We start from the raw sequence: 25486 nt of genomic DNA on the forward strand, positions 1-25486 counted from the left end.
TTTCTCTTACTTTTTCATTTAGTCTTGTTTCTTTCTGTCTCATCTCTTTTTGCTTTGTCCCTTTGAGTCTCTGTTAGCTTTTTCTCTCTTCTATTCCCATATTTCTTTTTTGTCTCGTGTCTTTGTCTTTTCTTTTTGTTTACTACTTTTTTTTTGTCTCTCCATTTTAATGTTCTTCTCCTCTTTTCATTTTCTCTTCTCGCCTCCTCTCCTCAATTTAAATTCTGTGGTTTATTCTTCATTTGCTTCATTTGAATAACTTGCAACAGCATTAATCATACATGTGGGTGTTAGTCCAGATGGACTGGAAGGTTTTAATTTGCTCAGCTCAGAGTTGGGATATAAATGCAGCACACAACTGATCTGTTTAAGAGCTTTGAAAGTATTAGCATTAGCTGCTCGTAATCATTTTTACTCCAAGCAACAAACCTCAGTGAGATGAGTGTCAGATGGAAGGAGCAGCCTTACAGAACCATCCTGTAACACAAAAGTTACAGGTTCAGTCCCTGAAACAGACCATACATGTACGCTGTGCAAGACTCCAGCTGCTCACTTTGGGAGAGTCATGACAAAGTGTGTTTGTGTGAGCAGGCATGTGTGTACGCAGTCAAATGTGTGTCTGTCTGTCATGTTGTGTATTAGGATTGTGTATGTGCGTCGTCATCCATGTATTTATACGCATAGGTGTGTTTCTTTGTGTGTGTGCCGTCTGTTGTGTGTAACTGGAGAATGGACGTCACCTGTTCAGCTTCAGAGCAGATGTGGCTCTTTGTGAGGAAAGCCAGTGCTGACCAATCAGAGAAGCACACAACTATAAACCCCGCCCACTTGTGTGTGTTCACACCTATATATTAATCTGTGTGCGTGCATGTAGTTTATATTAACATCACACATTGTTTACGCTGTGTATGCCTCAGTGTGTTGATCGTATTATGTCAAGAACTGTGTGAGGATCTACTCTAATTTAGTTGCTTGTTCTTGTTCTGAGGGGATGTTCTAATGATGCTGTGAATCAGGACAAATGCAATATTTTTATCCCCAATACTGGTAGGAATTCATTATCAGTAAGTTGTCCATCCTTGAAGATTGCCGTATATTATCTGCATTGCAGCTTTAAGTGGTCTTAAATGTTAGTGAATGTACAATATGTGTGTTTGTACGTGTGAGTCTGTTTGTGGTCAGAGGTCGCAGGGTTTCTCCCATCTTGCTCAGGTTTCAGTGTTTTTGACGGTGCAGACAGTCTCCTCCTACTGAGCTGACTGCAGGACAATGCAGCAGGAGATGAATGGTGATACAAAGAGCAGCTGCTGCTTTTGATGATGGTGGGGTGGGGTGGGGGGGTTACCTGTTCAACCCTCGACAGAAAGAGTGAGGGGGTGAGAGGGCTCAGTTTTCCCACCTAACAACAAAAAATGAACAGTTTCATTCCTTCTCCTCTGACAACTGGTCGCTGCCTTGAAAGTTAGAGTCATTATTAAATGTTACTGAAGCGATTAGCAGCCTGCAGCCTTTTTGTTCTCATAGCTGCTAACATGCCTGAAGGAATTTCGGTCTCTGGTCTAAGGGCTGTTTTTTTTGAGGCAAGGGTACAATTCCAGGGCAACTCAAAACTCTAAGTTGCATAATGTTAGTTCAAGCTAAAAACAAGTGTATACTGTAAGTCAAGTGAATTTATATTGACCAAAATAAAACGTTTTCCTAGAGGACAACCCTCAAAGTGGAGTTTTTATTTTAGATGTCTAGGCTTCCAGAAGTCAAGTCCTGGTTACTTCCCCAGAGACAGTATGAGGTGACCTTCAAGTCTTGGATGGACATGAAACTCTCCTGTTTGAATCAAAAGATATGTGAATCTTTGATAAGAGTTGAACAAAAGATACTTCCAGAACCAACTGTTTAAATTTCAATATACAACTAAGAAAAACAATCCAATTTGGCAAAGATCGTCCTACTGTAAATGCTTTGAATTGAAGTAAAGAATGTGGATTAATAAAGACGTTTAACCGCTCAACCACTAGCAAATTCACTGACAATTGGTGGTTGGTTTCATGAAAACAGTTAATTCACCTATAAACTAATATTTCAGTGTCAGGACATATGATGGACCGCTACATGGGAAAAAGTACCAGTTTCAGCCTTGAAAATCCTTATTAGTTAAACTCTTCCTCGGTCAGTTATTGTAAGTTTCTCTCGTTAATTTCCCGAACATAAATGTGAATTCGCTTTCCTAATCCACATAAGTAAGAACAACGGACTTTGTGTTCCTGGATCATTCAGGACAGCCTGTTGATCCGAGGATACAGCAGTGACTCCCTCCTCTGCAGTGATGCTGTCTAGTGGCTTTGTTTCACAGAGATTTACTCCAGTTAGCATCTGTCGCTAGGCTTAGCGCCTGGGCCCCACAGCTTTGTTTTCAAGGCATGGACCCTCCTCATCTCTACAAAGACAACTGGACCAATTAGAAACCTAATTAGGCCAAAGCTAAAGAACAACCTGTCATCTTCTGAGGCCTGCTGGGACAGGGACTGTAATGCTAACAGTACTGTCAATTAGGGTTGTAGTAAAGTGGTCTTAAGACCACTTTTTGATGGTCTCGTCTCGGACTCGACCGCCTTTGTACTCGGTCTTGTCTCGGTCTCGGACATTGAGGACTCGGGATTTGATTTCAAGACCAGTCAAGACCATAACTTTGGGAATATCAATAAATTGCTTTTGCATTGTCTGATTTGTTAACATCCTGACTTTGATTGGAAGTAAAACATGTTGCTTCAAATGGAACCAATAACCCTAAAACATGTTGTTACCCCTAACGACTGTCACCCCTCCCTGCGATGCTTACGTTGATTTTAGCTCTTAGTATTTGTATGTGGGTGTTTTAATGGGTTTGAGAACTACCTATGATCTCGTTTCACATTTTATTGCGTGCCATGCAATGCAGGGAACTGGTCTTGGTCTTGACTCTGTGTTGCCCTCCCTCAGTCTTGGTCTCGACTGCTCTCAGCCCCTAAAAGTCTTGGTCTTGTCTCGGTCTTGATAAACTCTGGTCTTGGTCTTGACTTGGTCTCGGTTTGGGCGGTCTTGACAACACTACTGTCAATGACAATAAAGAGAGGGAGGCAAATAGCGTCCACATTGTTTTTCCTGCTTTGGCCCCTCAGTTCCAATGAAGGTGGGAGGAAGAATAGATGAGAGAGGGAGAAGGAGAGTCCATAACTGTGCTGTCACATTATTAAGAGGTAGAACGGATAGGCTTTCGTAAATAAGGCAACTCGTGATGCTACAGCATACAGTGATATTTTAGACAATAGTGAGCATCCAACTTTGTGCCAGCAGATTGTGTTTGTCCTTTTCCTGTTTCAACATGATAATGTCCCCATGCACAATGCCAGCTCTATACAGAAATAGTTTTCCCAGTTGTCAACTTGACTGGCATTCCTCAACCTCATATAACACCATGTAAATGATTTGTGATTTTGGGGTGGATGGTTAATCTTACAAAGGTTGGATATTGACGCCACAGTTGTTGTTAGATTTAGGCTACTAAAGTACTCAGTTAAAGGTCCAGTGTGTAAGAATACAGCAGAAATAGAAAATAAAGTATGTTTTCATTATTGTATAATCACCTGAAAATAAGAATAATTGTTTTCGTTACCTTAGAATGAGCGCTTTATATCTACAGAGATATCCACAGAGAGTCCACCATGTTGCACCACAATCCATTTTTACAGTAGCCCAGAATGGAGAAACCAAACGCTGGCTCTAGTAAACTTTGACCACGTGCTAAGTAAAACAACAAGAAAAATCAGGAAATAGGAAATATTGTAGGAAAATTGTCCCTTGTATAGTTGATAAAAAAAACCATCAGAGACACATTACTTTTCTAACAAAATGTATTTGCTGTTGTTAATTTGGTGTATATGAACATAAATCATTGGGTAATCAATATACACCTTTTTTTGACATATTGTATAGTTGAACCAAGTCTGAGTGGAACAGGAATAGATGAAGTGATCGGCCTGACAGCTGACACAAAGGAGAAGCTGTGTTTACAGTAGCTAACTCCAAGACCTCAGGACTGACTGCACATGTCTGACTGTTGACTATACAGTAAACAGTGTTTACATTAGACACTTCAGTTATCTCCCTGTAACTGTCTACCTGACAGCAAATATAAAACACTTATGTTATGATGACCAGGGAGCCAGAACTTTTATTTTTAGGTCTCTCTGGTATTTTGGTTCAAATGGTCCTTATCACCTGTACAGACCACAGGAGTTATCAACCCATGTGAATGTAGCATTTATTATTGCTGCTGAAAAGATCTGATCACATTTCATCTGTCTGAACTACGTTTCTGTGACGTTCGGTTTCCCCCGAAGCGTCATTGAGGCTGGAATGCGAGAAATGAGGCCCAGCAGGGTTCTGGGTGGGAGTTTGTGGTGTTAATGTGTGTTGTGTGGGGGGTCAGATGTGATTGACTCCTCAGACAGAGACTGGCTTTCTTCAGGAAGAGTTGCCCCGAGCCGCTCGGACACAGTGGGTCAACGACCAGCTACAGACAAAGTTCTGTGTGCCTGCGTGTCTGCGTGTGAGCGTGTGTGTTTACATTTCAGATGTTCAGCTAATGGTTAGAGTTATACGTCTTTATGCAATTTAGTTCATGTGTGAAACCAGACTACAGAAGAAACAGACACCAAAAGTGGGAAAAGAAAAAAACAAAATACATCAACAGAGTTTTGGACACAACAGGAGCAATATGTCTTTCATTGGGGTTATCATTTCTTCTTTGTCCCTTACTTGTCACCCATTGCAATGACACAGGGATCACCAGGATCAACCAGCCTTTGGTATTTAAGTTTAAAGGAGTGAAGATGATGACAAAAGTGATATTTATAAGATGAACACATTTTGGTTTTTCATTGGCCTCCATAAGGCCATACATTTCAAACTGACCTCTTGATTGAAGTCCTACTGCTGAACCCCAATATGAATTTGCAATAATTTGTTATGTAGTGGATGAGCAGTTAGCAAAATTTCCTTCATATTTTGGCTTCATTTTTAAAAGCTCTCTGTGGAGGAGGTGGGAGAATTTGTATCCTGTGTTTATTTGAAATTGTTAATTCTCCGACTAATGATGGGTAGGTATGTGCATTTAGATTTTTGAAGATATTGTCTTCATGTGCATTAACATATTTCTACTTTACAACTTACATATATTTTTCCCGACTTTACTCTGATCTTTCTTTATGATCAGCGTTTAGTTGAACCTGAGAACCTCAGATGAAAATACACCTGTCAAAAGGGGTCACGAGTAGACATCGTTTTGCATTTAATGCCGAAATGCCGAACCTGTGTGTTTGTGTGTGTTACAGAATATTCTTTGTGCTGTTGCTGTGTGTGGAAAAGGCTGAGACAGCACTGGGTTTGGCTGCTCTCCTTTTTCCACCCAGAATCCAAGGTGGTTAAAATCTGATAGTATAAACTTCACTGAAGAATTACAGAATGTCAATAACAGCTACTGCCAAGGTGACATAAACCAGAGATGCTCACAAGTCAAGAGCTAGAGTCCAAGTCTAGTCTCAAGTCACTTGTGTTTATAGTGAATGTTGTATCACCTGCTGTCCTCAATCCAGGCTGCTTAGTACTAAGCATAGCTATAAGGGATTCTGTAACTGCAACGTGTTTTTCACTTACAAAGCACAACCATGTAATGTGCAATGCAATTAATGACAGCTTATAAACTACTGTAAGTCAACACACTCCGCAGACTGTCAAACAGTGGAATGGTAACTCAATAAAAATGTAATGTTACATGATCAACAATAAACCTGTAACCAGTTTGCAGCCAACATTAATACTTAACATGATGGCAGCCAGCGGGACGTAAATGATTACGTTAATTGACCACCACAAGTTTGGCAAGCAAATAAACGCTCATTCATCTTTTCATAACGAACGACAGTCAGGGTTAAAGCAAGAAGCAAGCTAACGTTAGATGGCAAATGCTGAGCTAAACATGCTTACTAACTTCAGGTTACTTACCTATTTTGCAGTCAGCGCTTCTTTGTTTGGGTCTTGTTGCATGATGTTGCTGCCGGTGTTTGTTGTCCTCTCTCACGTGTGGCTGTGCGGCTGATACGTAGTGTGTTACGTAGGCAGGTTATAGGTAACACAGGGAGGGGAATAACAGCAAGCTCGAAAGATGTTTCCTAAAATTAAACATTGTTCACGAGTCCCACACCTGGAGTCCGAGTCAAGTCTGAAGTCTGTTGAGGTTGAGTCTCATGTCGAGTTTGAAGTCACTGTTTGTGCGACTTAAGTACGACTCGAGTCAGTCTCAACCTCGAGTCCCCATCTTAGCCACAAACGGAGTCGGAAAATGAGATTATCTTCAGTGTCACTTCAAGCAACAGAATTCCTCCAAAAAAGTGGAAGAATTGATGTTTGATTTGAAAGATTTGATCTGTTGAACCTCTGTGATGCTGCAGTGACTGATCATTATTTTGAGTAGACCCCCTTCAGTGATCTCAGTGTGTAATCCTGCAGGCTGCAGACCTCCTGCAGAGCGATGAGAATTAACCTCAGTGGCTGTTCCTTTTCATGACTGGACTGTCCTGTGGTCTAAGAAGTCAGCTAATGTCGCTCTTTTAGGTAGAGCCTCTGGAGGAAAACCGAGCTGATGTTACTGAGTTACTGTGGAAAGAAGGTTTGAAGAATAGCCTCTTTGTCTAAATGTGGTTTTCCTCAATATCATATTTTTTGAGGAAAACCACATTTATTTATTTGTTCCTCAACGCTTATTGCTGTGACTCTTCATGAAAGTCCAAGTGGTACTGCGGCACCTTTTTCCGATTCCGAGTTCTATTTTCTCAACAAACAAAAAACCCCGAAAGGATACGTTTTTATATTTCTCTGTAATCATTAGACACATTTCACAAGATTAACTGTCCGCTTTACTTGAAGCTGATATTAAAGTTGTGACTTGTGTAAAGTATTTTGACTAGAGTTCGAACTCCTCCTTGTAACTGACCTCAGGCTTTACAGAGGCTTGAAGGCTAAATCTTCTTAAAAGGAGATCTCAAACACACAAAAAGCAGAAAAGGCTGCTTTTTGCTCTTCTGCAACTTAAGTAGTTCAGTGTTTTCTTCTTTATGTTAAACTGGCCAAACATGGAAGACAAGAAGTCACATCCACATACAAAAAGTACATGGGATAATAGATAATTGTGTCTCCGGCTAGATGGCTCAGATTGATATCTGAATAGCAGTTTGCATGTATAAAATGCAAATTAGGAACTACAGGTATGTAAAGCTTGACAGCATGTTGGTTAAGGCATGATAATATTCACTGGGAGTAGTTTTGGTTGGTCAGTCTTGAGAGATGTATTAGTATTAGTAAAGTATAGCTTGTGTGTTTGGCTGCTAAAATGTAAAATGTGTAACAGATTTCAGCTTTGGGTGCATGTACAGCAGCCTGGACTCCTCTCTGGGAGTAACAGTCAGGATGTATGAAACTGGCTGGTGTAAACAGAGCCTCAACATTGAGAGCTTCTTTTTGAAGCCTCTCTGTGGCACTATGAGCCACATTAATATGTAATCACATCAGACAATCTGCAAATTTCTACACTCATGGTAGAAGAAAACAGACCAAAATGAATTGCAGGTACAAGACAAGATGGGTTTTGGCTAAGGCTACTGCCCCATTCAGACAGGATTAATATTACACAGGGAGATGGGTAATAAATATTTCTCCTTCTCCCTAAAAGTAAAAGTCAATGTTCTGACAGCTTTTTAGCTCCTGGCTAATTACAGTTGCTGGCTCTGTAATAGACAGGTTAAGCGTTATTTTTAACATAATGATTTACTGTAATTATTTCGCTTATTTAGTTAATGGGGGCTATGTAGAAGAAAGTGAAAAGTACAGACACAGTATGTGGTGGGGACAGGATTAAAATCACTGACCAGCGCAGTTACAGTTCAAATTAAATCTGAATGGGGTTTATGACTAATGTCGAACTAGAAAAATTGGAAACTTTAGGATATTGCCACATGGAACAGACGTAGATTAATTGTGTTTAGGAAAAGTTGACTTAATAAAAAGATAAATGGCACCATGTCATGACACAATATCATAGATGGATGAGATCTATAAAATGGGGAAAGGATCTGAGGATGGAGTGATCTTTGAATCAGTTATCTGATCTGGTTTTGACTTGTCACTGTAGGACAAACAGTACACAAAAGCTGTTCAGCCTTGTCCTCAGACACCGATGATAAGCAGCCTGCTGAAACCCTCATCCAGCTCCTGACCTGTTTTCACCAACCCAGAAGGGTCATATTTACCCCAGCTAGCTGCCATATGTCACCTGTGTGGACGCTGACATGAAATGCAAACTGTGAGGAGTATTGTTTGTCCAACAAGAAGAGGAGGGTTCTGCCTACAGGATACAATTAATGGTACTTAACAAGCAACCAGCCAGAGGAGGCAAGCATGTACTTTTACTCAAGAACAGTACTTTTTGTAGACTTTTTCTCCAGCACATTTCAAAGGGAAATATTGTTCTTTTTACTTCATTACATTTGTCCGATGGATGGAATTTAGAAAATGCATTTAATGTAGTGTCATCGAGATCAAGATCTCTTTTTCTGATGAGACTTGACAACAAATAACAATTACTGTCAACCACAGACAGACCATTAAAAACCAGTATTCAAGAAGGTACATAAAGCATATAAAATCAGATTCAGATTTCATGTCTAACATTACATAAAAACAGTATAGCTGCTGATGAGTGAGATGAGTTAAAATCTTGCACCTCCAAAATGTAGATATCAGGAAATCTGAAGAACACAGGACATCTGTTTTAGCGCTGGGACTCAACAACTTTTAGACATTATCTAAAGAGAACCTGGAACTTTCTATCCATCAGTTTCATTTTTCCTTTCCTTCCTTCTTAATCTAACAGAAAAATGTACTCTATTCCTCTTCGGATTTGTACTTTTACTTTGGATACTGTTGATACTGCTTTCTAAAATGTGGGTACTGTGTTACTGCTTGTTTGTAAGTAAAGGCTTTGAGTTCTTCTTCCACCACTAAAAGCTGCTTTATTTCAGCTGCACGTACTTTCACTCTTGTATATACATTTCAACCACTCCACTCTCTAACCTCCAGGCTTTCTTCCACACTAAACACTCTTCCGGTAACATGAGATATAATCTGTCAGTCAGGATGTTTCTTGCTATACATCATACAGTTAAACTGTCTGACCAGTCAGTCAAACAGAGAGAGGCTGTCAGCATCAGCAGATCAGGTACCTGACATATGATTCCTGTCAAAGTTTCACCACCTTACAGTATATAACATTCATCTTCCTCTACTGTTGTTGGATGAAAACAACACCAGAACTTCTGCTCAATCATTTCTTTTTGCAACAACAAAAAATAGCTGGTACTGATCATTTTTAACATCAAAATATCTGGTAATGTTTAGAGAGAAAAATATAAAGTCACACTGCTGTCTGTCTTAATGTTTTCTGTCTTCATCCAGTTCATTTTCCCAGCTGTTTTCTATCCTGCATCATTATTACTGTGACACAAAAAGGTGTTGCAAATGGTTGTAATGTTTGCTGTGATCTTAGAAGGTTTGTCAGAGCAGTCGATGAGGGGAATTCATTTTGGTAGTTTAGTGACTAGACTTTTAAAGAAAGAATTTTTTTTTTTAATTTCTTTTTTACATTTATGAAAATCTGCTGTGGTCTGGTGGTCTTGCCTTTATCATACGTCCTGGACCAGCTCACCCAGTCATAAATAAGCCAAACGGAGAGAAAGCTGGATCTATTTATTTTAAGTATAAATCCCCCCTGTAAAGTTCTATATTGTTGAAGTGGGAAAAACACAGTGACAGCCATACAGAAGCATGTGATCCTCTGCCTTACAGCATATCATCTTTGTCATGGTTCTCACATCCATATTTTTTCCATTTTCTGATCCAGGTGTACACCTACAAGCAGAATGCACTCACCCGACAGAAGGTGCAGCCCATGCACCACAGCAGCATCAGAGGGGTGGAGGACATGGCGACCCTCGAGGACCTTCATGATGGCGCTATCATGCACAACCTCTTCCAGCGCTACCAGCAGAGACACATCTATGTAAGTTTCCTACAGGCTAGGCAACACTCGATGACTTTAACACTGATTCAAGATTAACAGATTTTTCTACCCCCTCAAAATGTTTGATTTGGTCCACTGGGTCCGGTTGAGCTGGTGACCCAAAAAGATAAGTAATATGAGAGTTGTGGAAAGATAATCAACCAGTTACCTTTACAACATCTTCTGGGCACTCCTGTAGTAAAGAAAAAAGTGACTTATATAAAATATATAATATATTTTATAATATATATAGTATAATATATATATTTTATATACCCATATATAAAATAAAAGCGATTCAAAATAAAGAAATAATGAAATAAATAAACAAAACAAGCTAACAATAACAAGAGTGCAAACTTTACAAAATAAAAGAAAAAGAAATAAGTGAGTAAGTAATCCACAATTTAAAATAAAAAATATCAACATCCACAGACAATAGATACAGTAAATGTCTAAAATAGACCTTTTTGATCGAAGCATTTGTAAAATACAAAGTGGTATGGGGTGTATCAATAGTGATGGAGTGTATTATGCTGTCCACTTGGATATAAATTGTTATCTAAACTTAAGATGTTTTCTCTTAAGAAAATAGGGGAGAATCCTTAAATTGGTGTTAGTTTATCCTCCTCCATTGGCCTCAAAGTGGAAATAAGTGTCTGAGATGAAGGACATAAATTCTGTTCTGACCAAATTCTTTTCCCTCTGAATCTGATTTTGCAACATAAATCCCTGATGTCAAGATCAGCAGAGAAAAAGGACGAGTTTCCTTTGATGCTGATGAGAAAACATCAGATCTGAGGCCCATGAGTGGTGTTCAGCTCAGGCTTTACACTGCCTTCTTTTATAAGCTCTAAGCAGGAATCTCCCATGAATGGCTCAAGTTGCTCAATCAGTACATGACAGCAGAGATAACCGTCTAGACAACTGGCAGATAGGAGAAGGTGGTGGCTCGGTCTGGAAATTATGAAGAAGAGCAGACTCTCACTCCCGGCTCCCTAATAGTCAAGGTGGTGAAGATAACAAAACCTGGGATTTCTTCATCTCTTATCATGCCTAACTTTAGTGGATCTCAACATATCAGATATAGAATTACTGTAATAAACACAACTCACGATTACTATAGCTGTATGGACCCAAAGTAAACATTTTGCTGTGATTTAATTGCAATAAACGGATCAAACTGATGCCAAAATAATTACAATATGATGCAGATTTATTAAACATATGAATTCATGCTTTGTCAAGTCTGTCTACAAGTCAGCAGGACCACAACTTTTAAAATGTGTGTGTGTGTATATATATATATATATATATATATATATATATATATATATATCATCCCTTGTGGGGCCTGGGAGTTTGAGGGTTCTATGCAGTATCTTAGCTGTTCCCAGGACTGCACTCTTCTGGACAGAGACCTCTGATGTTTTACCTGGAATCTGCTGTAGCCACTTTCCCAGTTTGGGGGTCACAGCCCCCAGTGCTCCAATCACCACTGGCACCACTGTTGCTCTTACTTTCCACATCTTTTCTAGCTCCTCTTTCAGACCTTGGTATTTCTCAAGCTTCTGGTGTTATATATATACACACACACACACACACACGAACACAAGAAGACACACACACACAGTTATAGCTGTTTCATATTGTTCAACATTTAAATGGGATTCAGTCTGAGCTTTGGCTGGTCTACTCAAGGACTTTTACATTGCTGTAGTTAGTCCTTTCCTTTTTTTCCCCTGAGGGTCACTGTCCTGTTAGAAGATACATGTTCAGGCCTGGCTAATGTGTGTGGTACTCTGAAATGGGTTTTAAGCTTCTCTAATGGTCCTTTTACCTTTAGTTCTTACTAAACCAACCGATTGCTTCTTCTGTGCATGTAAGACATAAAATAAATCAGTTTCATTCTGTTGCATCAGATCTATATTTTGAGCTCTTGTGGTTTAACCATGAACTATGCCAATAGCCATTTTAGATGCTGCTATTCTTTGCCACATGGTGCATAACTTTTCTCTCAGTGGGTTCAGAATAAAAAAGGTTGAGTGCTCTTAAGTGTCACAATTTAGGACATTTTCTTTCTCAAAATACTACTATTTTAGAGGAAAAAATGGTTTCTGATGTTCACCGCTAATTATATAATCTAACATCAAATAGTTAGTTGTTTTGCTTGGATCACTTTCTGCAGATGTCACCTTGTTTCCAAACACTAAGGGATTGTCTTTAATTACACAGAATTAACAGTGTGTTTATGCAGGTGGTTGAATTCTGAAGTGTTTCCAGGTGTGTAAAGGTACATAGAAAGATCTGTTAAACATTACACATTACTGTTAAGACGTGTTTATTTGCATAAACGTTGAAAAGCCCAGGTAATAAAACCCAAACAATTAGAGCAATTAAGCCTTTTGGGTTGTTTAACTGAATGGAACTCCTCTTTCTGAAGCCAAAAGCGACAGGACGCCACGTGAGACTTTGGGTTTGTTTGGTTTGACGCTCGTTTTAGAGGCTGGTATTCCAGTGGTGGCCTCTCTGGGAGCTTGGTGGGAGCCAATGGGCCCTGGCTTGGCTCTGAGCAGCCGAGCCGTCCAAGCTGTGAGACAGTTAAAAGCATGTTAGCTTTGGAGCAAAAGCACAGTGAATCTGAAAATGGAAACCTAAAATAACCCTGATGCCTCTCTCTGTGATATATGTGATCACTACAATATTTGTTCCTCCTACTCTAGCAGTGAACTCTGACCCTTTAGACCCATTCTCTTTGTTGGCTTCTGTTCCACTTTTGCTACTCAGGACATTTTATCATTGAGTGTCTCTTTCTTCAATCGTTCCAACAAGGTCAAACATGTTTATGAAGATTTTTGTCCATGTTAGAAGTTAGAGGAGGAGCTACTCATTGCTTATCGCTCATCGCATTGGCGCTTGGATCGCTTATCGACGATTGAAGGGATGACCGGCGATTGGTTTTTCATGCCCCGATATTAAAGGGGCTTTATGTAAGTTTTTCAGTGAAATTGATCTTTTTATTGCCTTGTTGTCAATGGGCTCCTCACATTAAAAGTGGCTGTGGCTCAGGAGATAGAGCGGGTTGCCCGTTAATCGGAAGGTCAGCGTTCAATCCCTTCCTTGGGCAAGATACTGAACCCCGAATTGTCCCTGGTGGCTGTTCTTCCAGTGTATGAATGTGTGTGAATGGTGAATGCAGATGTAGTGTAAAAGCGCTTTGAGTGGTCGAAAAGACTAGAAAGGCACTATACAAATACAGAGCATTCACATTTGCATTTACCGGGTCTAATTCAGTCCTGTGCCGCTCCTGAGCCTCTCACACTACAGCGACAACACTGCAGCTAACGACATGCAGACCACTAACACCACAAAACAACCGGCTCACAGCAAAACACAGGCTCCACGTAAGCTAGGATACAAAATAACAAAGTTTTATGTGCTGAAGCCCATCAGACCAAACGGGTTCAGATGATTTAGAGTAAAAACAAAGTGAGCATTCATAAAGCTGGAGACACAGAGAAAGCCTGCACTAACAGTACAGTGAAGTTACTTACTGTGATCTTATTATTATAAAGTGTGACACAATCTCGTTATAATATTCAGTCCAGCTCACTACCCGTTTAGTTATCATCCAATACATTTAGCTGTGCTGACATTGCTGAGCCTCCGGTGGAAGATACACAAATAATAAAGATAGTTACGGAAAGCAGCAGGCGAGCTGACGCTGTAGCACATTTGCTCAATGCAGTAAATGTACCGTATTCATGTAATGAGCATGGATTAGTTCAACCTGCAGTTGATAAAACTATTACTGTAACGTTGCAGTAGGGGTTTACCTGAGTTTCCAGCATATAGTGTGAAGCTGTCTCCTTGCCTGTCTATAGCTGCCTTTTTTCCGGGAGGATTGTGCCAATATGCAGCATGCGGCCTGAATGGAAGGTACGGCACCGGTGTTGATCTGCCTCTGAGACGGGAACGTTGAAGTAACAGAGCCTGAACATGTCTGTGTGAAAAGCCACAGCCTGCATTTATTGCAGGATTTCTGTATGAAAGCGGTTGTGTTTCGGATTATGCTCGCACATGAGTTCAAGCGAGCACACGTACGAGCACATGCCTGGTTGCAGTCTTAAAACCGCACCGCTAGTGGCTGCTGGGAACTCCATAATGCCCCTTTAAGGTGATTTTAACTAACTTACTATCAGAACTAAGATGACATAAAAACAGTCTCTTGAATCTGCACCACACTGCAGTGTTTCCCATTCACTGATTTATTTGTGGCAACATGACACGCCAAAATATCAACGCTGACCGACACATACTATTACTACATACTCTCTCTCGGTCTCTCATAAACACATCATAATGGATCCGTGTGTTTTTAGAGATTCAGGTTAACTCTGAGAAGTCAGTCTGTCTATTTTCTCAACACAACGCTGTCAATGTCGGAGACCCACCTTCAAATAAGTTATAAGCAAGCATGTAAGGAGCCTTGCTAATGAGGATATGTTAACGTTAGCATGCAGCTGGATTGTCGAGGTTAGCACGCTGTAATTCTGTGGGAAACACTGTACTGTGCATTTACAGATGTTTCTGGTGGTTTCTCTTAAAGCTAATAAGCCCGTTTCTTCCATGCTGGCATTTCATTGACTTGCTGCAACATAATACTGCCCACTGGCGATCAGATCGTCAATGGGTGATCAAGTAGCCATGATCAGATGATATGAAAATAGAGAAGATCGCCCAAGCCTAGAGCTGTGTGAAGTCTGATAAATGTCCTCGAGTGATGTCACTTGAGTTAGCATTGGTTAGGGCTGACGACTAAAAGTTTTAAAATGACATAAATAGTTAGTGTATCAGACCCCTGCAGCCCCATCTCCCCATCTCTGCTGCAGGTTAGAGGCTCCAGGCTATATTAGCCACTACTACCACTACATAACACACCTGACTATCCCACTGAACTCTGGTCAAGTTGCATTGTAAGTAATGTAGGCCCCAGGTTTTGTCAAGGAAGACAAGGAAAGTTTATTTGTATAGCACATTTCATAAACCGAGCAATTCAAAGTGCTTTACATAAAACATAAAAGCACAATAGGGCAATATAATATTTTTTTTTAACTGCTCATCATGAGTCCGGCAATATTATAGTAGTGCAATGCTGAATCAGTGGGGTACTTTTTTAAATGAGTACCTACTTCTACTCTAAACATTTGGAACATCCTGTCATTTTAAAACACGTTATTTTGGTAGCATTTAACCACTACAGCTCCCCTGAGGTTTTGAGAACTGACTCATGGGATGTTTCTAATGGCATGATTAAGGCAGCAATTCATTTTGGGGCATTTGCTGAAAGGACGTTTTTTCTTGGGAGGAGAGTCTCAAAAAGCAGAGTGCTTAGTGACGCTAAAAGTTACAATCTGCCAGATTTTGGCCGGAACTACTGGGCTTTCCTCTACTTGTGTTGTTTACAGTTCAGTTCTGGAGGCTCATCTTTGCTCTTCTGGCCTTTTTGCACTGCATTTTTTATTTGAACAATGTTCTTGTGGAGCGGTGGGGGGGTGGTGAGTGTTTGTTGAGGGTGTTCCAACTAAAATGTGTGTGTATATATATCACATTATCAGAGCCTGTGATAACAAAATTATTTATTCCACGCTGTCCTGCTTTATACAGTGAGCCAATTGGCAAACAAAGCAGCTCTCTTCCTGCTGATCCCAGACAGAGGAAAGGAACCTATGAAACTCTACTGTATGGGGTAGAAAACAAAGAATATGTAGGACAAATGGCTCTCACATATTACTGTCTCGTTTTGTACTTATGGACTAGTGAACAAACCTGACCAAAGCAATTTCTCCAGAAAAACAAGCCGGCGACAAAGGCAGCCTTGTGCTTTCTGCACGCATTAGCCACAGTAACCTTTGACAAATGCCAGCTTGTTACTTTAATCACATCTGAATGCTCCCGTATGGTCAAAATTATCCAATCAATTCATCACTGCCGCACGATCGCAACTCTGACTGGGCTTTTTTTTTCTTTTTGGGCCAGAGTTGCAAAGAGTAAAAATTAGAGGAGAGGTTTTGGCGAAGTGGGCTGTGGTAAACCGAAGGGAAGGGCTATACCCACCCTGCTGAAGCCAAACAGCCAACAAGTATCTGATACATCAGATGTTAAAAGGATTAAAATTATATTTCAAATGGTTGTTTAGAAGGTCTCAGGTAAGTTACAAAAATAAATATAAAAAACATTGCAAGATTAATGGATGTGGCTGTTTTCTCTATGCAGCTAGCTACCTTTTAAAGTGGCAAAACCTACAGGCACCTTTTATAAATCAATAATTTAATACCACATCTAGCAACAGCTCATGAACCACTGGATGCTTCAGTGTCTGGATTTTGTCATGTAGCTGTTCACTATACATTCTCCTCTGTCCATGTTGAAAAATGGCTGCTCATGAACAGCCGGGCCGCTACATTCCTCATATCTGTCCTGACTGCTGAGGCCTTGTAGAAAACTGTGGCTTCAGTGTCGTTACCCATATGTTTTCTGTTTTGAAAGTCAGTGCCCTCGGTGACGTGAGAAAGAAGTTCCCTAGAGAGCAGCAAAACAGACATTTCTCTGAAAAAATAATAATTCTCAGGCCTAGGTGTGTTTATCTTCTGCTTGTTAGAAGAAGGTGTGTGCAGGGGGTGGGAGGTAATATGTAGACTTTATATTTCTCAGATAGATTTTTGACCAAACAGTCACAGGAACTTCCTGACTCCTGACTTCCGCAAACGTTTCTTGGGTTTCTGGAAAAGCTCCTGCGGTGACAAGGGGAAAGAGAACAATGATGTGACGGGCTGATGCATGAAGTCAAATGTATCAGAGCGAGGGGCCCGGTGTCATAACCTGTCAGGGGCCACGAAATTCCTGATAGCACCCCTGCTGACATCTAAAAGAATAGAATAAGGAGAATTAGAGTTTAACCACAATCCACCAATCAAATCCTTGAAATACTTTGACCTCACTGCAACTAAAAGTATGGAGTTACCAGACAGGACATGTCAACTAAAGAAAAAATATGTTTTGTGGAATAACAGGCCAAGCAAACTTTTTGTTATGCTATATTCCCGTACAAGTCAGTCAAATCTTTAATTAAACATCCTAGAGAACTTACCATTCCTGTCAAGGCTGGCATGTATTCTTTTAATTTTTTCCCACTGCAGAAATGTTTACTGAAAATCCTTTAATTACCTAGAAATTTTAACCTTTTTCATTTCAATTTTGCTCCCAGTCCTGTAGACAGGAGATAGAAATTGTTGATGGGCTGCGAAATATTGCAACCGAGTTCGCAGTAATGGTTATGTGTAATCTTCATGAGTTACAAAAGCTTTGCCACTCACAAAATATTAATATATATAATATTGTGTATAGCAGTATTTGGCACCACTATATAATATGCTGTGATGTGCCATGCAAAAAACAGGATTAATATTATTCCTATATATTTTTTCATAGTGAACATATTCGAGGACACAAATTCAGTTTGAAGTGCTTCTGATGTTCTGAATCCTAAAGTGTTTAGTTGGGCTGATTTTCAGTTGTTTTGCTAGAAAAATATTTTTCTTTTTTAGTGTTAGCATTACATAGTTGGTACTGGGAATTTAGCCTGGAGGCTACCAGACTCTGTGTGTGTGTGTGTGTGTGTGTGTGTGTGTGTGTGTGTGTGTGTGTGTGTACAGTCTTTAGCTGCTGTGATTGTAACCAGCTGTGCTGTCGACTGGTGGCCTCACTCGTCTCCTCTGCAGATTCCAGTGGAAGCACACACACACAGACTCTCCCTCCGTTTATGACTCTCTCTCTCTCAGGAATCTTTGACTTGTGCTGTACGCCAATACTGTCCCTCTGTAATAAAAACACATTCTCTCATTTTTTTTAATCACATGCTGTTCTTTTTTCATCTTCCCCCACCAGAGTCTCTGTCTGGGCATTCAAGTGTCAACACCTCCGCTCCTCTCTGTCTTTCGTCCCACTGGGGGTCAATCAAATCAAGAACTTTTCATTCCTACCCAGGAACGTTTGTATCTCAGGAAATTCCTTTACTGTGGAGTTTGTCTCAATTTACAGCACTAAGGCGCTGCGTTCAGACTGACTTTAGCCCTGCTTTATTTGAATTGATTTGAATGGGGCCAGCAGTCGAAACAGCGGATACGCAGGGGATCTTGAAAAGGAGCACAGGGTCAAGCGACAAAAGTTGAAGCAGGCTGAACTTATGCCACAATACAAGGTACAAGGTTGTTTATTGATCATTATACAGCACAAGGCTGCATAATGAAACAAAATTTGTAGTTCCTTCGTGCTACACACACACACAAGTACATGTTTACTTTGTGATTGTTGTTGTCATAAAACTACCACAAAGGTTCACAAAACGACTAGAAATAGACACACTAGAAATGACAGTGATGTGTTTGGTTCTTTTATATTGTTTTTTTTATGTTTATGTGAATGACTTGGCACCTGACAGGCATTACCCGCCATTACAGTAAAGCTCTCTTGAATTTAATATGATAGCGTCCTCCTTTTGTAAACTCTCCTGTTCTCTTTATTCTTCTTCAAAGCTCACTACTGTCACAGTTTGTAATTGGAGCAAATTTGCATGTTGATGTTCATAAAGGGTGAACTCCATGCAAAAACTCCACACAGAGTGAGCGAATATGCTGATTGCAGCAAATTTTATTGAAATGAATAGAATTTAGAAACTTCACTGTTAAAAGTAGCAACTAGTACACATGGGCAGTTTTATTTATTTTTAAGGCCAAATGATTATTGAATGTATCATGAGAATAGGGTAAAAGCTGTTCCCCGACAGATGTGCCATGTTAGAGCTCTTCAGTGCTGATTTTTCAAGTTACATGTTGTCAAAACAGTGAATTTTGACGTATGACAAATAACAGTCCACATCTCTAGCTCACACTTTAACCTCAACAAAATGCTACAAGCCGAACTCTGTTGCCGGGGATGATTTGGCATGACCGTGCAGAATCAAGCAGCACATGCGAGAGTCAGCTGTCACCAACCATATATAATCTATGTGGACTGACACATTTTGAGGTTTGAGTTTTTGAGGTGAGACAGAATTTCTTGAAACACTTTGATGATTCTGAATATCCTCAGAACACACACACAAACCTAGGTGGCTGTAAAGACAAAACAGTAGATAGATTAGAGCTAAGATGACAGGCTAGAGAAGCTTTCTTTACTGGCTGGGTAAATCTGCTGCAGAGGTATTTAACACAGTTCCCACAGGCCTCAATAATCCTTGGTAATTTAAGTATCTGAGAAACTACAAATACATGGCGGAGATGAACAGGTTTGGCATAGTTTAGTCTGTAGTGTGTAAGAACAGCTCTCCCTGTAAACTATAGAGGTACTGAGCTGGGAAGAAAAGATGAGAATTGACACAATATTTCGAACAATCCCTCAGCAACACGTTGTTATAATGCCACAAAAACTCTTTCATTCCCGCTGGATGCAGCTGCAGCGTGTTCTGGTCGGTGCACAGCTCTGTCACGCCTCAGTAACAGTTCTAATGTCCACTGGTTGAGCTTAAAGGAGAACAGTGTCCTCTTGCAATCTGTTTTTAGGAGACATATTTCACTATTCTTTAGAGATGTTTTGCAAACACCTTATTCTGTTTCACAAGCAGACTGAAAACACATTTGAAGGTCATTTACGATGGATGTAGTAACAGATACATTGTAGATGTCTTATCGTCATTTTGTAACTGCATTTGCAGAACAGTCTAAACTAACAGGAGGAAAACCATAACATATTTCAGTTTCTGTTTGCCAGACTTGGGATGAGAAGTGACGTAAACAAGAAAAAGTAGTTTTGCTATCTGTATAGAGACAGATTGCACCACTACATCATGTCAATTGCCAATAAATATCAACATTTTCATTGTTCATTCATTATTAAAGTCATTTTTTCTAATAAAATACACCATTCAATTTTAAATTCACATCAGTAAATATGGGCATTTCTAAACCTTAATGTGAATTAAAGTCAAGTTTACACTTGAAGGACGTAGAGCTGAGAAAAGATCTGAGCGAGAGATGCTCCGGTCATGAATTTGCTGGACACTGGCTAAAATTGTAGCATTTCATCACTAGCAGCTGCAAGGGAGGCAGAAACAGCCACAGTCAGTGGAAATAAGGGTTTACGGAGAAGGTGGGGGTGCATGTTGGACATCCAAAGGATCTGACTTTGACATGGGAGACAGCAGTTAATGTGCTGTCTCCTACTAACAGTCAACATTGACTTTCTAAAACCATGACTGTAATCTTTCCCAAACATTAACCAAGCAGCTTTAGTTGCTTAAACTTAACCAAACTCTAACCATAGAGGTGGTGGATCATAAAACACTCATGAGTCATTTTGGAAGAGTCATTTGGTTTGTTTTGGAAGGCACTCACAAATGACCTGGTTTGTTGTTTAGATACACATGAGGTCTTGTTGGACGAAGAATAAAGATGCCAGAGCTCAGCTTAGTTTGAAATGCTTCACACAGGACAAACTATTCAATCACACTCCTAAGATTTAAGGTTCTTGCTCCTTCCATCTTTGATCAAAGACTCAGCACAGAGCAGAATCAGTTTCAGCGAAGAGCAGAATGAGTCTCGTGACTCACTCTGCTTATTTTAACAAGCCGCCGTGTCGCTGACAGACTGCAATAGCCAGCTGCTGCCCCACTTTCATAAAGTCCTAACTTATAACTGAGAAGAATGTATGCAGCACAAGCCTGGAATGTAGAGAGCTCCTTATTGAGCAGAAGGTTGACTGTTCAAAACCTGTGTACAATTGGTGAAACCTTCGGCCTGTGAATGAGTAACCTGCTAAACACCTCATTTGATCCTTTTGATGTTGTTAAAATATGAGCAAAGAAGTTAATGCTGAAACTGTTGATTTACAGGCAGTAACAAATGAATGTCGTGATATCTGAAACAATACAGATAATGCAGTGTTACATGATGCTTTTTTTCCCACAGTAGATATCTGGTTTTGGAATTAAACCCCTTATCAGTCTCCACACCCACGCACACACACTCCTTTAGACCCACTGAAACACAAACCCACGTTAGTCCTTATTAGAAGCCGAACGTCTGCATGTGCAAAAGATACATTTACATTTCAGAGGTTTCCGCTGAAGCCATCGTCCATCTCTGAGTCCTGATTACTGTTAGGTGTGGAGAAAGCATCTTCCAGCTAACACAGCTTTACGCGTCGCCAAAAACTCTCTTGACGTCATTTCCTGCAGGTCATGTATAGAAATACTTTGGTCGCTTCCTTTGAGACCTGATCTAGACCACAGGTGGAGACTTTCCCTTTGGTTTAATATAGATCTTTTTTGTTAGATATGCATATATATCTAACAATAAAAGAGATGTTAGCTGAAATCTCTGCATTAGTGAAATGAGACAAAGAAAAGAAACATTATTCACCCGACTGTTATTTGTTCAATTATTTTGCTAACAGAAAAACTGCTTTGTCTGGAATCTGGTGGACATATCACTTTTGGCACAGATGATTACTCTTTGGTTGCAAGATCTGGGTTTTTTACAGATTTGATCACTAGGCTGTGTGTTTATATGCTAGAGTTGCATTTGAATGTTGTTTTGTCTAACAACTGAGCCTTGAAAAATAACTCTATAAAGGTTTATCATTGTTTCAGAGTCTGAGGTATCTCAAGGTAGTGAATGTTTTTGAGAGTTTTTTGCTCATCTGCATTCATTCTACCCTGAATAAAAACATAGGAATCAAACTCCCAACCGGTGTTGATTTTCCATGTGATAATTCAGAATTATTACAAACACCAATAATATCTGATTTGTTTGTAGCTGTAAGTACAGATAAGCTCACAGTAGGGATGCAACGAGTACAGATTTAGTTGGTACAATTTAGTCTGAGGAATAATCACGGTTTCAATATTATCACGATTATTGTGCATTAATTAATTTCACAACACAGTTCACTTTGCTCGACACAGCAACAAACCGCCCTGGTGCGGTGCAAGTCATTGAAAATAATGGGCCTCATAGCGCTGTGGTGGGTTGGAAAGGTTACGTGCTGCTTTTTTTTGTTTTTTGTTTTCTTTTAAACTTTTTTTATTTCCCTGTTGCTTTTATGTTTTATGTAAGTCACTTTGAATTACCTTGCTGTTGAAATTTGCTATACAAACAAACTTGCCTTGCCCTTTACTTGGGCGTGCAAAGCTCGGTGGTAATCCAGCAGGTGCTGCATCAGATTTGATGTAGTTTATTCACTGCGTTAGCAGCAACCTTTTAACAGCAAGTTTTTGAACAGGTGATCCAACATCTTTAGTAACGCCCTGGTCAGTCTGGGTGTACCCAAAATTCTCCCACACTGCTGACTTCTGGTGTGTCTTTGGTGGAAACAACACATTTTGGTCCCTCTGCCATAGTTTAACCAGTGAACAGTAGTAGCCACCATGTCTCTGATAACCACGGCACTTCAAGCTGGTGCACTGCTCGTGAAACGTTTTTGTTTTGTGCAACTGAAACACTCGGTGTAGCGGAGCCTTTACGATTAATAACCGTGACATTTAAAAGCGTGGTTAATGGTGAAGTCTGGTCATCGCTGCATCTGTAGCTCAGAGTCCTGCGTGTAGCATTTTAAAGTGTTGGTTTATACTCCAAAATGTACATGGAGCTGTGCTCTTGTGACAATTGTGTGCACTTGTGCAGTCAGCATCTTCAGTCCACGTGGACACAGGCACACTGGCATGGAGGTCTGCATGGGAAGTTTAGCTTCTTTCAGCTCACAGTTTTTGTTTTATGACACGTTGACTGTATGGTTAAGTCTAAATGCTCTCATAGTGTCGCTTCCAGACACAGGAGGCAGCTATTTTGCAAAAACAGTAGCTTTACAAATTCACTACTTGCTCAGCACCAAACAGCAGACAGACACATTTAGAGACTTTTTAGTGGACATAGTGGAGAATTTGGCAGCTACAGAGCCAAACATTTCCCTCGCGAGTTGGTAGAGACCAAAAACAAAGCTAAAAGAGTTTGGACATTCACCAGGTCTAATGCATATTCCCTAGCGTGTCATGTCTTAGTGGCGCTTTAACACCAATAAGCCTGATTGGAGTTTTTACTCAAGCAAAACAGAAAGTCAAACTCCATCCTCCAGTCAGAATATATATATATTTTTTTTTACCCTGCTGCAACCAAAACTTTCCACAACTTATCATGTGTTGAGAAGGTTTGAAGGCCCCAGGAAACACTGCCTCATTTAAAAAATGAATGGGCATCGCTGAGAGAATCAGCTTTCTCCTCCCCTGAACAACCTGGTTTTTGCAGATGTGGGGTTTCTGTTCATCAACAGCGATATTAAACATAAACAGTGGATCAGGAATGCTTTAATCGTCAGGTATAACAAATGTGCAGGAATTTGTCTTGGTGACACGGTAACTCTGACTGCTTCATATCCCCACCTCACTCCCCTCTCTTACATTTCCTGCCGTCAGTCAGACAGGTTGGGCGAGCGCTTGGCTTCTGGTCCTCCAGTTTTTTTCTCCATCTGGTCTTCATTTCCCTCTCAGTGCATTTATCTGGCTCTGTCTCAGACATATCTTACTTTTTGGACGGGCCTGACCGCCTGCATGCCTCCCTCTGTTCTACATTTACACCATCAGCAGTGACTGAAGCTCTTTCTGTAAACATAAAGAGCTTGAGTTACAGCTCTCTGTCACAGAGCAAAACACTCACTTTAGGTCAGTTTGACCAGTGACAGATATCTGCCATTTGTCTGTTGGTTTTCTCTCTTGAAAATGTCTAAAAGTAAAGTGATACTGTACTCATACTTTATCTTTTTGTTATCAAACACTAACCATTTGTACATCCCTGTAGACAAAAATATCAACTTAAATATCGACATACTGTATTTCTCCCAAGTGAAAAACCATGAACCTGAACTCAATGCCCAGGTGTCACCAAGTGCAATCAGGTTTTGAATGTCTGTAATGAAGAGAAAACAAAACAGCAGAATTTGCAGTCTGTTTCAGGCGGTTAGACCAAAGTTACGACCCTTTTATTAATCAAATTATGATATTTGTTTCATTACATATTAATTAGAACACTGGTTAATGCCACACTGGATGTCTATGGGAAACTCTCAACAAAACTGCATTTTCTTTTGTTTGTTGAAGTACTCAGCTTTCCGGATCGCCCAAAACTACATTTTTGAATCAGTATGCGTAAATATTGTTATTATCATTATTTTTGTTGCGAGTTTGGTTTCATTAGAGAGTCCCCAGATACATACGCTTTCTTTCTTTCTTTCTTTCTTTTTTCCCATTCAATTATAGTTATCATTACTTTTTAATTATAGAAATTAAATATAAATGCTGCCTCTGGTCTGTTTCCTCTTCAGACAACAATTAAAATAGTCTGGATCCACTAATTGTTTGTAATTTTGTATATAACCTTTGGCATAAAGATGGTCACCTTTTGAAAAATGTAATTAGTCATTGGTGAGCCAAATGCCAAAATGTCTGTGCCCATAATCATACTGCTGGACTGTAAAACTGTAAACTGTCATAAATACCACAGGTTAAATACCTCAAGCAAACTATGTAAATGTGGATATCACGTTTCTTGGGTCACCTCTGTGGTATGACTCTGTAACGCAGAGTATTTGACACCACACATGGAGAACGAGGGGCCGCGGTTAATCACATCAGCCAATAGGGGGGCTTCTGATGAGAGTCACAGCCAATTAGCTCTCAGGCAGGGTGCTGCCGTGGAAACTGTTACCAGGACGGAGCAACAGGGGGATCTAATTGAGTCCAAATGGTTGTAATTTATCGAGTTAAGGGGAGGCATGACTTTTTACTCTGAGCGACACTCACCATCTTGTGAACTTAACCCCCCCCCACCACCACCACCACCACCACCACAGTTTCAGCAAAAATGGATTGTAAAGCGAATCCAGGTTCAATGCATGACAAAGTGTACAAATGAAACCTTAAAAGTATTTAAGTGTGAGTCCAAATGAGTGTACATTCATACATGCAGAAGTATCCCGTACAACTGTCACAAGGTGTAGAAGTTTGAGACGTTGCACAAACTTGTTTCTCAGTCGACTTTCCGCATATACTATAAAAAAGAACTCAAGTAAAACTCCCAAACATTACACAACTCTACATAAGCATCTACAAAGACATTTACAAGATGAGCGGAGTGATGCACGACAGCCTCAGAGCCAGAGATCAGTCCAACTGTAAAGTGTTTACTCTGCCGGCGGAAGACGGACCTCTCTGCTCTTATGCCTATAAACTGA

At 40.1% G+C, this 25486-nt stretch overlaps 1 protein-coding gene across 2 annotated transcripts in view; it reads left to right on the forward strand.

Moving 5' to 3' along the window:
- Nucleotides 1-25486, forward strand: part of myo10 (myosin X) — a 129986-nt gene that overhangs the window by 42253 nt on the left and 62247 nt on the right. For both annotated transcript variants that reach the window (XM_038717229.1, XM_038717230.1), the window contains exon 3: nucleotides 9989-10147. In XM_038717229.1, coding sequence (XP_038573157.1) covers nucleotides 9989-10147 — 159 coding nt within the window. The remainder of the gene's footprint in view (nucleotides 1-9988; nucleotides 10148-25486) is intronic.

The sequence above is a fragment of the Micropterus salmoides genome, unplaced genomic scaffold (assembly GCF_014851395.1).
Source record: "Micropterus salmoides isolate LMB-PRFRI ecotype aquatic unplaced genomic scaffold, ASM1485139v1 Ms_hic_scaffold_14, whole genome shotgun sequence".
Taxonomy (NCBI): Eukaryota; Metazoa; Chordata; class Actinopteri; order Centrarchiformes; family Centrarchidae; genus Micropterus; species Micropterus salmoides.